This window comes from Hyaena hyaena, unplaced genomic scaffold (assembly GCF_003009895.1).
Source record: "Hyaena hyaena isolate Hyena2069 unplaced genomic scaffold, ASM300989v1 scaffold_165, whole genome shotgun sequence".
Lineage (NCBI taxonomy): Eukaryota > Metazoa > Chordata > Mammalia > Carnivora > Hyaenidae > Hyaena > Hyaena hyaena.
The window spans coordinates 1781529-1800106 of record NW_024080797.1 but is presented as its reverse complement, the minus strand read 5'-3'; the positions used below and the strand labels follow the sequence as shown (position 1 = coordinate 1800106).

Below are 18578 nucleotides of genomic sequence, written 5' to 3'. Positions count from 1 at the left end.
TGGTTGAGGGTCTTAGTTTCATTGGTTTAATCTCATTAACTCTTGCTAAGTTGTATTTTAATACTTCAAAGTGTAAAATGTTTATTGACACAATTGATAAATCCTTTTATTTAGGTCATGGCATAGTTTAGGAAAAATGAACACATCTTCTGGGTTATAATAAGGGATAATGACTGGAGTAAAAATAGGAGGGGCAGCTTTGAATCTGACGGAATAAATTGGATCTGTCCAATGGAAAGTAGATAGTAAAGTGGAGAAGCAGAAGAATGGTACGTGGAAAATGTGAAGAGGACAGGAAACGTTCTATTATAACAGTAATTACTATCAATATGGCTTTAATTCAGTTCTCTCAAAATGTAGTTTTCTCATTTTAGTTTTAAAAAAAAAAGGATGATCCATCAAGTCCTTGTTAGTCTCAAGTTATCTCAAGTTATCAAGTCCAAGTTATCTCAAAGAAGAAGAAAAGATGTACCAAACAATTAGAAAGTAAAAATGCCAGGGTGGCAATGTTTACATCATACGAAATAGAATCGAAGGCAAAAAAAAAAAAAAAAGATCTTAAGTTTCAAAGAGGATGATATTTACCGTCAGCAGGAACAATGGTCAGGAAGACATGAGCTTACATGCAATTGACAGCGGAGCGTCGGAGTGGACAGGGTCGTAACTGATCACCCGTGTGCTTGATCAGAGAGAGGGAACTGCACTGGGGGAATACAGTTAGGCTTCACTCTACGGATTAAGCCTTAAATAATCGTGGGAGCTGACAGAGAAGTGTGAACAAGTGTCAGCGAGTCTGTTTGATGTTTGTCTGCTGACAGCTCTCGACTCTCACATCCTCTTTCCACGTCTGCCCCACATTCGGGCCCCTCATAGAAGCCTCCCCTCCCTTGGCTCTGACCTGAAGTTCAAACCACGCAAGCCCAGGCACACCCCGTAACCACAGTGAAACCCAGGGCCGCTCACTCCTACCCGCTCTCAGGCCACAAGAGCCACTTCCTCACAGCTGGGGCACTGCCCTCCTTTCCCCCCGAAAGTGTGTTCATACACTCTCGGTGCACGTGTGGCATCTTCAGCCTCCACCTCTGGGGTGGGGTCCGTCCCCACTCCGCAGGAGGACACAACGGCAAGGCTGTAACCTTGGCCTGGGTATTCGGCCTGAAGTTGCCGCGGATCACCCCGGCCAGCTGTGGGGAAGGCGGCTGAGCAAGCAACGAAGAGGAGCAGAGAGAGGCTGGAACCTTCAGGGACAAATGGGAACTCCCGTCTGTCTTCCACTCCTCCCTGCCCTGTAGTGCTGCAGCCTGTGTTGCCACCGAGTTGCACCCCCCTGACCCAGGCCCCTGAGAAGCAGAGGATGTGCAGCCCGAGGTGGGGTTGCCATGGTCCTGCCCTGCGCCTGCGGGTTGAGCCAGCAGATCTCAGCTTGCTGGAGCGTTAGAACTTCTGGCGCCCTTCAGAGCATTAAGAAATGGCTGCTGCTTCCCTTGGGCCTTCCAGATCTCACGCAGAGGTTCCCTGGGGCCAGTCCCAAGCGGGAGGCATGCATGGAAGGGACTTCGAGGACGGTCCCAGCTCAGCTAACTCGATGTGGTACAAGGGCCACCTCCCAATCCAAGGAACACCAGGCAGCCCTACTGTGGTAGCTGGAGCACTCCCCACGCCACTCTGAGATGCTGGAGACGAAGGTGGCAGGCAGTAAATGAAGAGACAGAAGATTTGAAGGACATAATAAATGGGAACTTATAGTAATCCATAGCTTCACACTCACAGGGAAAACAAGATCTTTGGTGTATTTGGGATATTCACAACTGACCACATCCTGGGTCACACATAAGTAAATCCTAGCGATCTGTGCTCTGACCACAGTGCAGTGATGCTGGGAGCCACAAATAAAAGGAGAGATAAAATCATCCCACACACATGGGAACAAATGCATACAATAGAGGAAACTGTAAAGAAAAACATGCAATACTTAGAACCGATGGACAGTGAGAACGCGACACATCAACATGTGTGGAACGTGGCTGAATTAGTGCTTGAAGGGAAATTGATAGCATTAAGTACATTTCTTAGGAAACAAAGAGTAGAAGTAAATGCAGTAGGTCTTCAACTCAATAAGAAGGAAAAGGAACAACAAAGCAAATCTAAGTGTATGTGGAAGAAGGAAATTAATAAAGATAAAAGGACAAGTTAGCGATATAGAGATGCACGGTCACCACAGAAAATAAAGGGGAAGGTTAACAAAAGTAAAAGCTCATCCTTGGAGGAACAGAGATATATTTCTGCCAAGATAGATTTAAAAAAAGAAAATGCATATAAAAATACAGAATGATAAAAAGGAAAACTATTGATAGGAGTAATACAGTTGTTGAAAATTAAGACAGTATGTTTAATCGTTTAGACAGAGTGGGTAAGTGGATAAAAATCTAGATAAGCAGGGAAATACCAAATTGAGGCAAGAGAAGTGGAGAACTTGAATATATAAACATTGAAGAAATTAAAACAACTTACAAAGATCACCTCTTCAATAAAGCCCCAGGTCCAGATGGTTTCATAGGTGCATTTTGCCAAATGTTCGAAGGACAAACAATCCCCACACCAGATCAGTTTTTGTAGGATGTAATAGATGAGCTGCTCACCTTGCCAACAAAATTGATAAAGATAGTGCAAGGGGGAGAAAGGCCATTCCATATGTGACCGTGTGACCATCCTAACCAGATAATAGCTAACTGAATCTGACAGTAGTAAACAATAGTGCCTTGTGGACACAGTGTTTGTTCCAGAATGCAAGGACATTCTTAACATCCGAGTCTCCGTCGCTGTAAGTTTTATGAAAAATTAGGTTACTTCGTTTGTCAGCTTCTTACTGAATGCCTCTCTTGCTAGTTGCTGTTCTAGTAAACTGTGCAAGGGCACCGTGGGGCCCTCTGCTCTCTGGATTAGGCCAACACCTCCTGGACTGACCCAGGCTGTGTTTGCCAGCATGAAACCTAAACACGCAGAGCACGTGACCGTGTGTTTTACAAAGATTCAAGTTCATAGGGAGCGGGAGTAGAGGGATGGAGAGGTGAAAGGAGAACAGTTGAATTCTTTCTTTTTTTTTTAAATTTTTATTTTTAATGTTTGTTTATTTTTGAGAGAAAGAGAAAGACAGAGAGTGAGTAGAGAAGGGATAGAGAGAGAGGGAGACACAGAATCCAAAGCAGGCTCCAGGCTCTGAGCTGTCAGCACAGGGAGAACAGTTGAATTCATGGAAACAGAATTGCTGGGTCAAAGGATATCTAGGGTCTGTAAGTTTATAAGGCATTTAATCCGAGTTGCCACGTGAGCCACGAGAAAGGCAGTGCTTTTGCTCGGTCATGTTTCCAATCTGTTAAAACATTTCGTATAGTGAAAAAAATCAGAAAATTGTTATGTAGGCTTAGGAACTTCTTCTCTTTGTCCCTGTTTTGTGTTTGAGATGTCAGAGGTACATAAAGCCCTGAAAAACTGTGTGTGATGATGTCTATGTGACCTCTTATTTTAATAGATATCAATTGAAGTTGAAACTCCTACCCAGATATCGTTAGTCGATGAAGCGTCAGGTAAGGTAAGTATATATTAAATACAATTTTAAAAAGTATTGAGTGATAAAATGATTATCTTCCTCTGTGATTTCAAATGTTCATTTAACTGTAAATAAAACTTATAGTAATCGAATGAGTTTGTAAGGGGAAAAGCTTGTGATGCGTTTATCTTCTCCATCCTAAGGTTTGGACGTGACTTCTGTCCAAGTTGCTCCTTTCTAGTGGTACCTGTCAGTGGTGAAGACTCCAAGTTGTTGATATTACTGTGTGGTGTCATGGTCACATTTATGAAGCTGATTATAATATTCAGGACATAAAATGGTGCTTAATGCTTTTGTAGAAAATTTATGTATATTGTGATTTTTTTTTCCTGAATCATTTTCTTATTTAAGAAAGAGACGCTGTCCAAGTGGACTCAATGAACTTTTGTCCTTAAATTTAGAAGCAGGTACTTTGGGGTTGTGAATGTATTGTTTTAATAATAAGCAGGACTGTGGACCTACTATTTATTTATTCATTTATTGACATGCGTGTGGGAGAGGCAGAGAGATAGGGAGAGGGAGACACAATGCCAAGCAGGCCTCCACACTGTCAGCATGGAGCCCGGTGTGGGGCTCAATCCCACACACTGCAGGATCATGACCTGAGCTGAAATCAAGAGTCGACGCTTTGGGGCGGCTGGGTGGCTCAGTTGATTAAGCATCTGACTTTTGGTTTCAGCTCAGATTATGGTCTTGAGATTCATAGGTTCAAGCCTGGCATTGGGCTCTGTGCTGAAAGTGCGGAGCCTGCTTGGGATTCTCTCTCTCTCGACCCCTCCCCCACTTGCTCTCTGTCCCTCTCTCAAAAAATAAACAAAAAAATTTTTAAAAAAGTCAGCACTCAACTGACTGAGCCACCCAGATGCCACACTTTTATTTATTTATTTATTTACTTATTTATTTATTTATTTATGTGTTTTACCTCAAATTACCCCTAGGGTTGGGAGGTATTTTCCTGTTTCATGGAAACTCTAGTTAATATTCATCCCATGGCCTGGGTGTGACTGCTTTGGTCACACGTGGAGCCCCGTGGGGTGTCTATTGTGTCACTACCATCAGGCAGAGGGGGACTTCTCACATTTCCTCTCTGGAGGAGATCAGGCGTGTAAAGTAGTCCTCACTGAATTGCTGCCCGAGGGAGGACTATATGCGACTTAGAAGTCACCAAGATGTATTTCCTTTCTCCGGTTGAAAGGGAGGGAAAAAGGGAAGCCTGAAGGTTCCTAACGGAACTCAGGTCGCTAACGCTTTTCGGAGACTCCTCTAATTGCCTTGCCCCAGCAGCAGGTGAGAGGCCTCCTCAAAACTGGGCACCGGACAGCAGGCAGCTGTCGCTGACCTGAGTCTTGCTGTCCCGCTCTGGTCCTTCGTTTCTTCTTGTGCGCTGTGGCTTTGGGTGTTGTGTCTCCAGTACTTAGCCCAGGACCGTGCTTTAAAGGAGCCACCAGAGTAGATGACGGTAGACTTCCGGGACAACTTGCCCCTATCACGTGGTGAGCCCGGGTGCCCTAATAGGACAGAAGATCCACACCGTACGACGGTGACCAGGGGCCAGGCTACAGCAGGCTTTTTCTTTTCTTTCCTTTTCTTTTGTACCTTAATAATAGCTTCATTGAGATATAATTCATATATCTCAATAATTCATATGTAAAACCATACAATTTACTGGCTTCTGTTTTTTTTTTTTTAAGAAGATAGAAGTTTATTACTTTTTTTTAAAGTTTATTTATTTTGAAAGAGAGAGAGAGAGAGCACGAGTAGGGGAGGAGGGGCAGACAGAGAGGGAGAGAGAGAATCCCCAGCAGGCACCGTACTGTCAGTGAAGAGCCAGACACCAAGCTTGATCCCACAAACCGCGAGATCATGATCTGAGCCGAAATCAAGAGTTGGACCCTTAACGGACTGAGCCACCCAGGTGCCCGTCACAGGCTTTCAGTGAGTTGTGTACGCATCACAGAGTTGTGTATTCATCACCACAATCAATTTTAGAAAGGAATCCCTGTCCCCGTTAGCAGTCATTCCCTGTTTCTCCTGCCCCCAGCCCACGGCAACCACTACTCTAAGCCTGTTGGACTTGCCGAATCTGGACATTTCATATGAATGGAATTGCACAACGTGTGCTCTTGTGGTCCTGTGGGACTCCCTTCTTTCACTCTGCATGATGGTTTCCGGGTTGGCCCATGCTGTAGGATCAGTACTCCATCTCTCTTTGTGGTCAAATAATACTCCATTGTAGGGATAGACCACATTTGGGTTATTTACTCATCAGTTGATCAACATTCAGTTTCTTTCTACTCTTTGGCCAGGATGGATTCATGCATAGGCTTTCGCACGGATGTAACTTTTCATTTCTCTCGTGTGTGTACTTGAGAGTGGAATTGCTGGGTCATCGTATCACCGTGTGTTCAACTGTCATTTTGTGGGCAACGGTTCCGCTCGTGTCCAGAATTTGGTGCATGAGGAAATCAGAAAAGGCATACCATGTTCTTGAGAAGTACTTGAATATATTCTATTAAGGAGGGCTTTTTTAGGCTGGGTCCTAATGCTAACTTCTGTTATTATTTTTTTTCTTTATTTTCTTTTTAGAAGGAAGAGATTGTTGTGACTCTCTTACCAGCTGGTCATTGTCCAGGATCAGTTATGTAAGGGGGCTCATCTACTTCACCATTTTATTTTATGTAGACATGTGTTGTATTTATGGAAATAAATTTTTAGGGTCTAGAAAATAGTATGCATAAGGAGGTTTCTTGAGTTCTTTAATACGTAGATGGCAATTTCTTTAGTCTTTGTTTCCAAGTTGAACGTGGGGGACTGAAGCAAAGATCGAGTTTGAAATGTGGCTTTCTTATAATGGAAGTCTCAGTGGCCATTTCTCCCTTGACTTTGCATTTTCCTATCACATGGATTTTTCTCTCTGTGTGCAGGAATGATCTCCTGTAGTTGAGAGTGCTAACATAGTTCAGAGGATTTCTATTGCCACTGCAGTAGTATTCCTGCATGTTCTTTTCTCCTACCTCAGGGAAAAGGAGGCAGCTGAGTGCCTGGTGTGGTTTAGAGCTACTGACATCCCATTAACCCTGTATTGGAGGTGGCTATGTGTGGCAGGAAACGTTTGCTGTGTATTTGCTTTATTAGGATTTTGTATGAGACTTAGACGTCACCAAGATGTATTTCCTTCTCAGGTTTTTATTTCAGGGCAGTAACGGAACGGTCTTGTACACAGGAGACTTCCGATTGGCACAGGGGGAAGCTGCCAGAATGGAGCTTCTGCATTCCGGGGGCAGGTACTGGGCTTCACGTAATCCTTATATGACTGAACCATCTGTTGGGTCGTAGTGCTTACCCTGTCCCCCCCAAAGCAAGCCTGTGTTTCCATTAGAAATCGAAGTTTATTATAATATGTGTCACAGTGAAGCAAAGTTTTCTTCTTCAAATGGGATGATGGTAACATTCTGTGTGCTGGTTGGGCTCATTCTTATGTGAACTTGTCAACATTCATTGACCCTTACATACAAAATCTGTGTATTGTGCGGAAATCATTTCCCAACAAAATTGATTTAACAGAAAAATTGCAAGTGGAATGGAACACCCTATAAAACAACTGAGAATTTAAACTTTACATGTATTTTATTTCACAATGGATGGTTAATACGAATTGTTGTTGCGGTTTTTCCAGAGTGAAAGACATCCAGAGTGTATACCTAGATACTACTTTCTGCGATCCGAAATTCTATCAGATTCCCAGTCGAGTAAGTCACGCTGGAGAAGTGGGGCTGTGACTGGGCTGTGGCCGTCATTTCTAGTAGGAAGTTTGTAGAATAACAAGTCAGATCATAATCGTCCCCATCGGCCTTAATATCTGTGACTGTTGGGAATGGAAAGGGCAAGCAATGCTCTTAAAAGTGTCCAATGCCTTTTAACAATCCCCGCCCAGGAGGAGTGTCTGAGCGGAATATTGGAGCTGGTTCGAAGCTGGATCACACGGAGTCCGCACCATGTCGTGTGGCTGAACTGCAAGGCAGCTTACGGCTACGAGTATCTGTTCACCCACCTGAGCGAAGAATTTGGAGTCCAGGTACGGTGACTCTTTCCTTTCTGGTGTTCCTTCCATCCTGCCAGCCTCTCTCCTCCTCCCCCAGAGGGTGAGCTCAGTAGCAGAGGGAAGCAGCCTGTCGCAGGGCATGTGCGGCGCAGGCCGGAAGCCCCCATGAAGTAAGATGTCACCTCTGTTTGTCTACCTCCTCACATGCGAGCCCACGGCAGCCCAGGTGGCGGAGAAGAGCCCGTAGAGAAAGTTTTTTTTTTTTTTTTCTCAGAACCATGGGTCACAGAATAAATTTAGTGATTGTGACCGGCATTGAAAAAAACTTGGGGAGCATCTGGGTGGCTCAGTCAGTTAAGCTTCTGACGTCGGCTCAGGTCGTGATCGTGGTTTGTGGGTTCAGGCTCCATGTCGGGCTCTGTGCTGACAGCTCAGAGCCTGGAGCCTGCTTCGGATTCTGTGTGTTCCTCTCTCTCTGACCCTTCCCCGTTCTCACTCTGTTCCTCTCTCTCTCTATCAAAAATAATTAAAAAAAAAAAGCCTGAAACTAGAAAGTATCTGAGTCTGTTGCTTACAGAGTGATCATTGCTTTGTGACAGTTTATGTAGGCAATCACACACGCACATTTACGTACACATATGTTGTGTGTATTGGGTGGCCCTGGGAAATCTATTTCTTACTGGGGGTCATGGTCAAGGTGTGCGAAAACCACTGGCTTAGAGTCCTGAACCCTGTGGATGGATCTGTATCAGATGAGGCTGGCAAGGAGTTTTTGCCTGGCCCCTTGCAGGTGGTTCTGTGTGCCGGGCCCTGGGACTGAGCAGAGCGGGGGTCGGGGGTGGGGGGAGGGGAGGCGTGAGTGTGGCTGCCGAACCCGTGGCTTGTGCCCTCACCCCCTCAGAGAAGATGGAGGTTTGGGAAGGACTCTGAGTAAAACAAAGTGCTGGAGCTAGTTGGACATTGTTTAAAGTTTATTTATTTATTTGGAGAGAGAAGAGAGAAAGAGCACAAGCAGGGGAGGGACAGAGGGGGTCAGGGGGACAGAGGATCCCAAGTAGGCTCTGCACTGTCAGCGCAGAGCCCAATGCAGGGCTCGAACTCACAAACCATGAGATCATGAGCTGAGCCAAAGTCATTTGCTTAACGGACTGAGCCGCCCAGGCGCCCTGGCTAGTTGGACATTGAAGTTCCCCTTCGTTTTGGACCTTGTAACATGGATCCTGCAGTTGATAAATGTGTGCCAAGAACTTAATTATACAGAGTAATTCAGTAAAATAAAAAAAATCGAGCTTTTCTGTGTTTGAGATGTAAAAAATTCCTCCCTCCCTCCCTTTATATGTCTTGACTCCCTTAGTCCTTTTTTCCTTAATTTGTCCTTCCTTACACCCTTTGGTCCAAATACATTGGCGTAAAGTTGCCAATTCTCCATTTTGGGAAGGATTTGTTTTCATTTTGAGATTGTCATTCCTGTTGTTTTGGTGTTAAAAGGCCTTTCATATTAATGTTTATTTTTGAGAGAGACAGACAGAGGAGGAGGGGCAGAGAGAGGGAAACAGAATCTGAAGCAGGCTCCTAGCTGAGCTGTCAGCACAGAGCTTAATGTGGGGCTCGAACCCACAGACTGTGAGATCATGACCTGAGCCAAAGTCCGACACTTAGCTGACTGAGCCACCCGGGCTTCCCGGCTTTTTAAATTAAAAGCACAGTGATTAGGCTGTGTGTGCGCGTGCACACACTTACCTGTATTATCTGCCCTGTTTCCTCATGTCCTCTCTTGGCCAAATACAAAGATGGCAGCCGCTTCTCACTCCCAGATTTGTCTTGTACATTTTCGTGCGTGTGAAATGGGGAAGGCAGGAAGCTTCTGGTCAGGAGGCTGGGGAGGGGCCGGGAAGGCGGGGAGAGTGGCCTCTGGTGGTGACCTGGTAACCGCAGAGCCACCTGGAGTGAGACCCCTCTTAGGCCCCTTAATCCCGCTGTAGGGGACAGGGGACGCAAACAGTTTCAGATCAGGAATTTAAAAGGGGGCAACAGGGAGGCCTCAGAGATGATCTGTGGCAACTTTTTCAGGCTCTTTTATTTTTGTGGAAGAACGAAGTTTCTGTATCTCCCTCTGTACATCTCAAAATTTACCCCATTTTCTCTCTTTCGTAGCTAGTCCAGAAAAGCAAATTTGTTGTCACTTCTTGTTAGTCATTAGCAAACAGGGAGGGAGCAGAACAGGCCACAGGATAAGTAAGCAGTTGTGCTTGGATTCCTTCTTATACTTGTCTTGGTGTTAATTACCAGAGCGGTTTGACATGATCCTAATCTGTTGTTAATCAGACTTCAAAATGAGAATCCTGCTCATTTCTGCCATTTTGTAGTCCTAACACCAATTTAGGTACATGTTACGTACTTTGAAGCAGAGAATTTTTTAAAATCTTTGTTTACTTATTTAGAGAGAGAGTGTGGGCGAAGAAAAGAGAAGAGGGAGAGAGAATCCCAAGCAGGCTCTGCAGTTTCAGGGCCCAGAGCCTGACGCAGGGCAGGGCTCTAACTCAAAAGCCTTGAGATCATGACCTGAGCTGAAATCGGGAGTCAGGCACCTCACCCACCGAGCCACCCAGACACCCCTGTAGAAGAGACTCTTTTAAGAAAAACTGACACATTGGTTTAACAATTTAAAACAATAAAAGCTGCCTTAAAATTCTACAGGTGGCTAAAAGTTTTTTGTTTTTCTGCATCTGCCCCTCCCCCTCTTAATCCAGTAGAGGGGTGTGTGGTGAGAAGCTTCTGGGTGTCCGCTTCCTACTCCAGCTGTGCTTCCCCCCCCCCCAGCTGCCCTTCCTCACAATGCCAGGAATGTGTCTTCACAAGTGATTCTTCATCTGCTGTGTTCACTGCTCTATACCCAATATTTAGAATAAAGCTTGACACATAGTAGGTGTATAATAAGTATTATTTGAAGGACCCTTGATGGACTTAAGGACAGTAGAGTTGACCCTGAACAACACAGGTTTGAACTGCACAGGTCCATTTTTACGTGGGTTTTCTTTGGTCAGTGTAGTATTGTATCCTGAACAGTAACAGCTGGTGACAGATGGTAGCTAGACTTGTGAACATGGCATAACACCCAGACTGAGAGAGTTGTGCCCTCACGTTGTATACCTGAAACTCATGTAACACTGTGTGTCAATTACACTTCGATAGAAGAATACAGTGCGGTACTCTAATGGTATTTTCTCTTTCTTACATTTTCTGAATAATGTTCTCTTCTCTAGCTTGCTTTATTGTAAGATACAGTATGTGATACACATACAGAATATGTGCTAATGGGCTGTTTATGTTGTTGGTAAGGCTAGTTAAGTTTTTGGGAAGTAGAAAGTTGGGTGGGTTTTTGACCATGGGGGTCGGCACCCCAACCCCCGCGTTGTTCGAGGTCAGTTGCATCAGCATGATTCGGTGAGGTCTACCAGCTGGGTCTCCATGACTTTTTATTACTGCTCCCAATGGGCACTAACACTGACTGGTGCAAATATGATGTTTGCCCTTTGCGACGTCCTGACAGGATACCAACGTGCACTGCAATAGCCAAAAACTAGGTTTCAGGAAAGAAGAGAGAGTTTGCTAAGTGAATGATTTGCCCTAGTGACCCTTGAGCAACTTCTTTATAGGAAACACCACTCAAACAGTACGCCCATCTGTGTTATCTTCCTCAGGTTCATGTGGACAAACTAGACATGTTTAGGAACATGCCCGACATTCTTCACCACCTCACGACAGACCGGAGCACGCAGATCCACGCCTGCCGCCATCCGAAGGTACGGGGAAAACCGTGTTTCCTGGAGTTGGTGTCGCGCAGGCAAGGCAGAATTTTAGGTCCAGAGGGAACCCCTGAAATCCCATTTTCTAGGCCCATCAGTTTACACCTGTGAAAACTGAGGTGGAGACCTGACGGCGTTAGCCCGAGCCCGTGAAGGGAGGCGTTCCTGTGCTCCTCGCCCTGAGCCACATGAGAGCAGACAGACACAGACCCCCAGGCTTCCTCATGAAATACACCCAGACACATTTGATACATATTTATTTGTAATGAGTTATGTAGTGACTACCATATTTATCATGAAATTAATAATATGTTAGCGCTTCTGGTTTAAGGAAACATTTATAATCCATTGTTATTTGTTTGAGACTCATGACCTATTTGTAAACTACTTTTCTTCTACTTATTTGAGATTTAGCTATTTATAGCTAGATATAACTTTGTTTCAGATTTCTAGATAGTTCTCTCTTGCTGGCCCAATTTCAAATGAGCATTTCTAGGTTTTTGCAAGTCATTCATAATTCATTTTTGAATGCTGCCCTAGAACTCCAGCTTCACTTATTAAAACCCCTTCTGTTATTAAGTGTCATGTGTTAAATTTTGGATTTGCCTTTAACATTTTTTTTTTCATTTCACTGTGTATAGTCATTCAGCATCACAAATAGTAAATCTTGACCTTATAAACAGGGATTTGCATCATCATAATTTTCCCCTAAAATTTAAAATATCTGAGCATTCAAATGCTGAGAAATTTTCATTTTAGTGAACACTGCGTTTATATATTTAGATTCTCATGGTGGTGGTAATATTGGCTCCATTGCCCAAAAACCTAAAGTAAACTTGCTCAGCCCTAAAGTAAAGCATAATTAAAAAAATAAATAAAGAATTCTTATCTACAGCATGGAATATTCTACTTCAGACCGCTGTAGGATAGCTACAAGGTAAGAGATTATTTTGATGATTGGTAAGCTGCATATTATAACTCGAGGCATCAATTTATTTCATTCTTTTATTTGTGTGCCTACACACACACACACACACTCCTTGAATTCATGGATTGATCAAAATCATGTACATACAGAATAGCAGCTACTTTGTCCCTTTTTTTTTTTTTAAGTTTATTTATTTTTTGAGAGAGAGTGCACAGGGGAGGGGCAGAGAGAGGAGAGACTCCACATTGTCAGAGCGGAGCCTGATGCGTGGCTCGAACTCACCAACTGTGAGATCATGACTTGAGCTGAAATAGAGTGTCAGATGCTTAATAAACTGACCCACCTTGGTGCCCCTGTTTTGTCCCTTTTCTGTTGGACTTGTAGCCTCTGGTCCTCACAAACCCCGTACTGGCAGATTTTTCTTTGCTTTGAGTTTTCTTGCATCCCATGACGTAGCTAAGTTGGCCATGGTCACTCCTGCCCGTCCCTCGTGGCTACCTGCCTTGAAACACTCCTTCTAGAGGTTTAGTTCCTAGGTTGCACGGCCTCAGGAGTCCTGCTCACGGCTCGCAGCTCGCGGAGCCCCAGCACACCCCTCCGCAGCCCCCCTCCTCATCGGGACCCGCACCAAAGGCCCCCGATGACATTCGGTTTGCGCCGAGTGCTCATGGTTTTGCAGGACCCCTAAGCATGATGTCTTTGGGAAAACAGTCCCATTGTGTTTTAGCCTTTTTGTTTGCTCTATTCTGTAACTGTATTTTGAAAAAATTGGATGATCGGGAGCCCATATGCCCACTTCCCTGGTTGTTTAGTACTGTCCTGTTTTCAGCCTGTGGAGCCCTGCATCCCTGGCAAAGGTCACGATGTGTGGTGCCGTTACTGTGGCCGCATTCGTCTCAGGTGTAGATCAAGTCTTCCGAGTTTTGCTTTTCTTTCAGGACATTGCTATTCTGGAAAAGTCCAGGCCAGGTGTTTTCCAGAATGTTCCTGAACTTGGAATTATCTCATTATCCCCTCACATCTGCGTTTTTATTTCATGTCTGTAAACTTATCGCAGCATTTGTTTTTGAGGCCCTGCCTTCTAAGAGATTCGTTGAAAATGTGGAATTGTTTTTTGGTTTTTGAAATCTTTTGTAGGCAGAAGAATATTTTCATTGGAATAAATTACCCTGTGGAAATACTTCCAAAAATAGAATTCCACTCCACATAATCAGCATTAAGCCATCCACTATGTGGTTCGGAGAAAGGACCAGAAAAGCAAGTGTAATTGTGAGGTAAGAAAGCAATGTCATAGGTCTTTTGAGAGCAACCTTGCTTTTGAGGCAAATTATGTGATTTATTTTAAAGGCAAATCTAGCCTAACCCAAAGAGGGGGATGTATTATAATTGTGGGAAATAACTTCTGAAATTTAAACGCTAAAGAAGTTCTGCTTCCAAACCTGTCTACTGGCTAATTTTGCTGAGGTCTGCTCCAATTGGGTGGCACGTGAGTGAAGGCATCTTGCTTGGCAGGGAGTGAGCTGACCTCGTGGGGAATTAGAAGCCATTGGTGGAGGTGAGGAGCACCATAATGATCACCATATTGTAGCAACACTTCCTTAATACTGGGTGTTCAGGATGTCCACGGATCTTTGTATTTCTGGACAGAGGACCCTCTTGTCCCAGGGAGAAACCCTTGATTATAGTGATTTCATACCGGAAGAGCAAGAGATGGGAAGGCATGGAATTTAGGACGTAGCTTAGTTTTGATAGAAGACCTTTAAACTTGGTGTTTTCCTTTCCTTTTAGGACTGGAGAGAGTTCCTACAGAGCTTGTTTTTCTTTTCATTCATCCTACAGTGAGGTAAGCGGACCCCAAGTGCTCAGAACTCCACTGCCAACTGCTTCGGCAGCATTCGTGGTGGATGGCGGCAGCCTCCTTGGCTGCCAGGGGCGTCTCTTCTTCTATTGCTTAAAGATTTGTTGTGGCTTTTCCGAAAGAAATTTAGGGAAGATACCTCAGTAGATGAGCTGTGTTTACTGAGTACAAAGGAGATTGCTATTGGCACCGTTGTCAGCCTAAACATGGAAGAATTTGTATGATTAAGGTTTTCTTCCTGTCTGGCTTCCTGCATGTATTTTAACTTCCCCACTTCAGTTGTTCTGTTCAGTCGTCCTAAGGGATCATAAATTTTTTTTTTTAATTTAAAAATTTATTTATTTATAAAGAGGATCATAAATGCTATGCAAAGGAGCACTATAGATAAAACTTCATTATAGGCAGCCTTAAGGTGCCGTGTAGAGTTTTGGTCTCTTCTAAAAGCTATTTAAAAAATAGTCCTGAATATTCAGCAATGGGGAAGAATAAAAGTGACTGAGATAAAAAGCTTGTCCTTAAGAAGGATACATACTATCTTAGAATGACTCAGTTGAAGAAGGCCTATTAAAGGGTTTTGTTAGGATCCTCTCTATATAGGAAATTGACCTACTGCAGTGGAACATGATATGTGATTTATTTGCAGACTCCTCACGCACCTTCCAAAGTAAATGCTAGCGTCTTCTAAGTGTTGAGTTTTAGTAATTTCATATATGCATTGGAGAAAGACGTATAGAAAAGTAGACTTTGAATGACACGTTAAGTCACATATAATTTTAGTTTGAGGTTTCAGCACTTGAAAATTGATTTCTCTGATAACTATTATGTTTGTATTGGGGTACGCAGATACAGCGCTGCACCAGTGAGCTGTGGATGTGTTAATGATTTAAACAGGTGGATTCTTCCAGAGCTCCAGGGAGTGGCATTCTTACCAAGTCAGCTATAGTATTGTAAATGACTAGCATATTATCAAAACATCACAGGGATATCTCTATTAAGTATCTGACCTTAACTTTCAGGTGCAAATAGGTTGGTTATCTGAGAGCAGCTTGGAAGGAATTCCCTGTGAGGTGGATTTTAGTTAATGTGTTCTTCCTCATTTTATCCTCAAGTCTCACGTTGTCGTCAAGAGCCCCATCCTGGGGACTTGCCTTTGGTCTGGCATCGGGCTCAGCATCAGGGTCCCTTCCTGTCCATGCCTCAGTGGCCTGTATCCTTGCTGTCTCAGCCACGGGGCAGGCGTCTCGTCAGGGAAGAGTTTAAGCCTTACTGCTCACTCAGGGCTACGTCTGGCCCCCTTCACTCCTTCAGTGTAGTTGTAGCAGCCCACCTGGGAAGCATAAGCCTACCTGGGATTTGATGCAATTACTTTCCAATAAGGAGGTATTTCCCTGCTGCGTAAGCAGAGACTTGAAGCGGCTGAGTGCCCTCGTCCCTGTGCTCGCCCTGGGTCAGCACCGGCCATCACGCACAGTGGAGGGTTGCTGTGAGCTCTGCGGCGGCGGGGAGACCTGCTTTCCCGAAAACTCTCCTCACAGGCCTATATCCTAAGTATAGATCGTGTTGAACTAGATTTATAAACATAAATAGTAGACTTAAGGATCATTTCCCGTCAGTTTTTTTTCCTAAACACAGCTGATGCCTCTTATTCGTGGATTCTTTATTTCCAGTTCGCCTATTCACTAAAATTTGTTTGTGACCCTGAATTAATAGTCGCAGCGCTGCGTGGCTGTTCGCAGACACGTCCAGCAGAGCAGTGGGCAATGGGGGTCACGACACGCATATTCCCACTTTCGGAACTGGGTTGTGCTCCCCCTCTCCGCTCAGCTCAGGGCATACAGGTGTCCTTTTGCAGTTGGTTTAGCGCTGCATTTAACACATTTCTCTGCCTTTTGCTGGCCATTTTGCTGGTTAGAACAGCCCCCAAGTGCGGGGCTGAGGTGCTGTGGAGCCTTCGTAAGCGAGCGCAGAGGCTGGGCTGTGCCTTGTGGAGAAAAAAAACGTGTTCGATAAGCTTTGTTCAGACAGGAGTTATGGTGCTGTTGGCTGTGAGTTCAGTAGTAATGAATCAACAGTACGAATTAAATAGGTGTCTTTAAACAGAAACACACAGCAAACAAGGTGACGCATTGATGGGCTGACAGAAACACAGTGACCAGAAGTTCACTGGAACCTTGTCTTTTCCTCAGGAGCAGGGGATCAGTGTTGGCTAATTCTAAAATTTTGTAAGTGCACTTATTTATTTTGAGAGAGAAAGAAGAGTGAGAGAGCATGGGGGAAGGGCAGAGGGGGAGAGAGAGTCTCAAGCAGGCTCTGCACTGTCAGCACACAGCCCGATGTGGGGCTGGAACCCATGAACTGTGAGATCATGACCTGAGCCACAGTTGGATGCTTCACTTGTTGAGCCACCCAGGCGCCCCTAATGTTTGCTAATTCTAGACCCCTAGGACATAACCCCTGCAGATAATGAAAACGGACTGTGTGTGTGAATGGTTTTAAGGCAGGCATCTGATGTGAGGAGATCAGCTTGTACAAGTGACAGAGGGTGCCCCTCTGGTGTGTGTCTCCTGTGGCCACTTCATTTCTAAGTAGAAGTGAATCATTTCTGGTATAGGTTGACCTTACTTTCTTTATGCCTATTCCCTTCACAAGCCTCAGATTTCTTCCAGCCTCAGCTTTGAATGGATTATACAAATCATAAAAGTTGTGGACGGGTGAATAATAGTTCTGTTTGCATGCCTGCTCTGAGAGTACAGGAGAATTTGGTTATGAAAAGTATGTGAAGAATGAATGGGTCTTCCTGTTTTCCTCTCCTGTTTTCAAAAAGGTAGCCACTTTAATACGGAGTTATTGATAATTCCTAGTTTCCTACCTCCTTTGATTTGGCCCTATATTTGAAAAAGTCGCTTCTGGGGCACCTGGGTGGCTCAGTTAAGCGTCTGACTTCAGCTTAGGTCATGATCTCACAGTTCATGGGTTCGAGTCCTGTGACAGGCTCTGTGCTGACAGCTTGGAGCCTGGAGCCTGCTTGGGATTGTGTGTGTGTGTGTGTGTGTGTCTCAAAAATAAATAAACATTCAAACAATTTAAATTAAAAAAAAAGAAAAGCTGGCTTCTAATGATTACTTAGAACTCAGTCTCCCGATTTGCAGAAGGGAATAAAAACATTTGTGTTGTGATTATAATTTTTGTAATGGATAGTTTTATTGAATGTTAAATATATGCCAGGTACTAGGCCAAGCGCTTTACAGGCATTATCTCATTTATACTTTTAGATGAAGACCCTAATACTTAGGGACTTAGGTAATTTAACCAAGATCACAAGGTCCCCAAGATCTATTAAGTGACAAAGCTGGAACTCGTCCCAGAGTTTCTGTTTAGCATTCTGAAAACCGAGGTATTTGTGAAATTTTTGCATGCACTTGTCCTCTAGATGAGAGAAAACCATACAACAAATCAAGCATCCTGGAAGATGCAGTTTTCTTTGTTGGGGAAAAGAAATGTAATTCTAAGGCCTTGCTTTTTTGTGCATATTAAATACTCTGCTTAATTCTAACTTACTTGAAAGGAATTTGTTAATTACAGGTGATTTTCTTAGACAAAGAAACTAATGTAATTTAAAGAAACAGAATCTTTGCGTTCCATTAATCAGTGATTCTTAGTCCTTTTTGTGGAACAGAATCACCTGAAGAACACTTAAATATCCTGAATCCCAGGCCCCAGTGTAGCTCAGTATTAAAAGGAATTTTGGGCGTGGGGCCTGAGCGTTGGAGATTTCCTCCTCCTGAGGGGTCCCTGGGTGATCCCCACGTGCAGCTAGTGGTGAGACACACACCATGAGAAAGTCCTGCTGTCCTTTCTCCTGGCCTCCCTTTTGTTTGCTTCCGTAACACCCACGTTTTTCGCTACAGAGATAATAGGTCCATTTTATTTTCCTTCTTCTAGGTGAAAGACTTCTTGAGCTACATCTCTCCTGTGAATGTGTATCCGAATGTCATTCCAATAGGTGCAACTATGGATAAGGTTGTAGAAATGTGAGTAGTTGCTACTTGCGGAACTTGTGTTGTTGAACACGATGGCTGCAGAGGAGTTTCGGGCCTGAGAACAGGGGCAAGGATGGAAGATGGATGTGGCTGTAAATACGTGTCCGGTTGGGAGCATGATGGCTTTCTTCCAGTGGGCGTGTTGCAGATAATCCTAAAGGCTACTGGGAATCTGGCATAAGGGCGCAGCTGGCACTGAGGCCCTCCAGAAAGGGCAGGCTGTCCTCAAGTCTTATTTACAGTCTTGTATTGTATCATCACTGTGCCTTAGCTTCCAACCTCTAGAATGAAGAGATC

The 18578-nt window shown here is 44.2% G+C and overlaps 1 protein-coding gene across 6 annotated transcripts in view; it reads left to right on the top strand.

Moving 5' to 3' along the window:
- Window positions 1–18578, top strand: part of DCLRE1C (DNA cross-link repair 1C) — a 39504-nt gene that overhangs the window by 7459 nt on the left and 13467 nt on the right. For 4 of the 6 annotated variants that reach the window (XM_039240018.1, XM_039240017.1, XM_039240022.1 and 1 more), the window contains 9 exons: window positions 3530–3589; window positions 6194–6249; window positions 6790–6891; window positions 7284–7356; window positions 7542–7682; window positions 11351–11452; window positions 13521–13657; window positions 14172–14226; window positions 18184–18272. In XM_039240018.1, the coding sequence (XP_039095949.1) occupies window positions 3530–3589; window positions 6194–6249; window positions 6790–6891; window positions 7284–7356; window positions 7542–7682; window positions 11351–11452; window positions 13521–13657; window positions 14172–14226; window positions 18184–18272 (815 nt within the window). The remainder of the gene's footprint in view (window positions 1–3529; window positions 3590–6193; window positions 6250–6789; window positions 6892–7283; window positions 7357–7541; window positions 7683–11350; window positions 11453–13520; window positions 13658–14171; window positions 14227–18183; window positions 18273–18578) is intronic. The other 2 variants (XM_039240020.1, XM_039240021.1) reach the window with 1 other exon arrangement.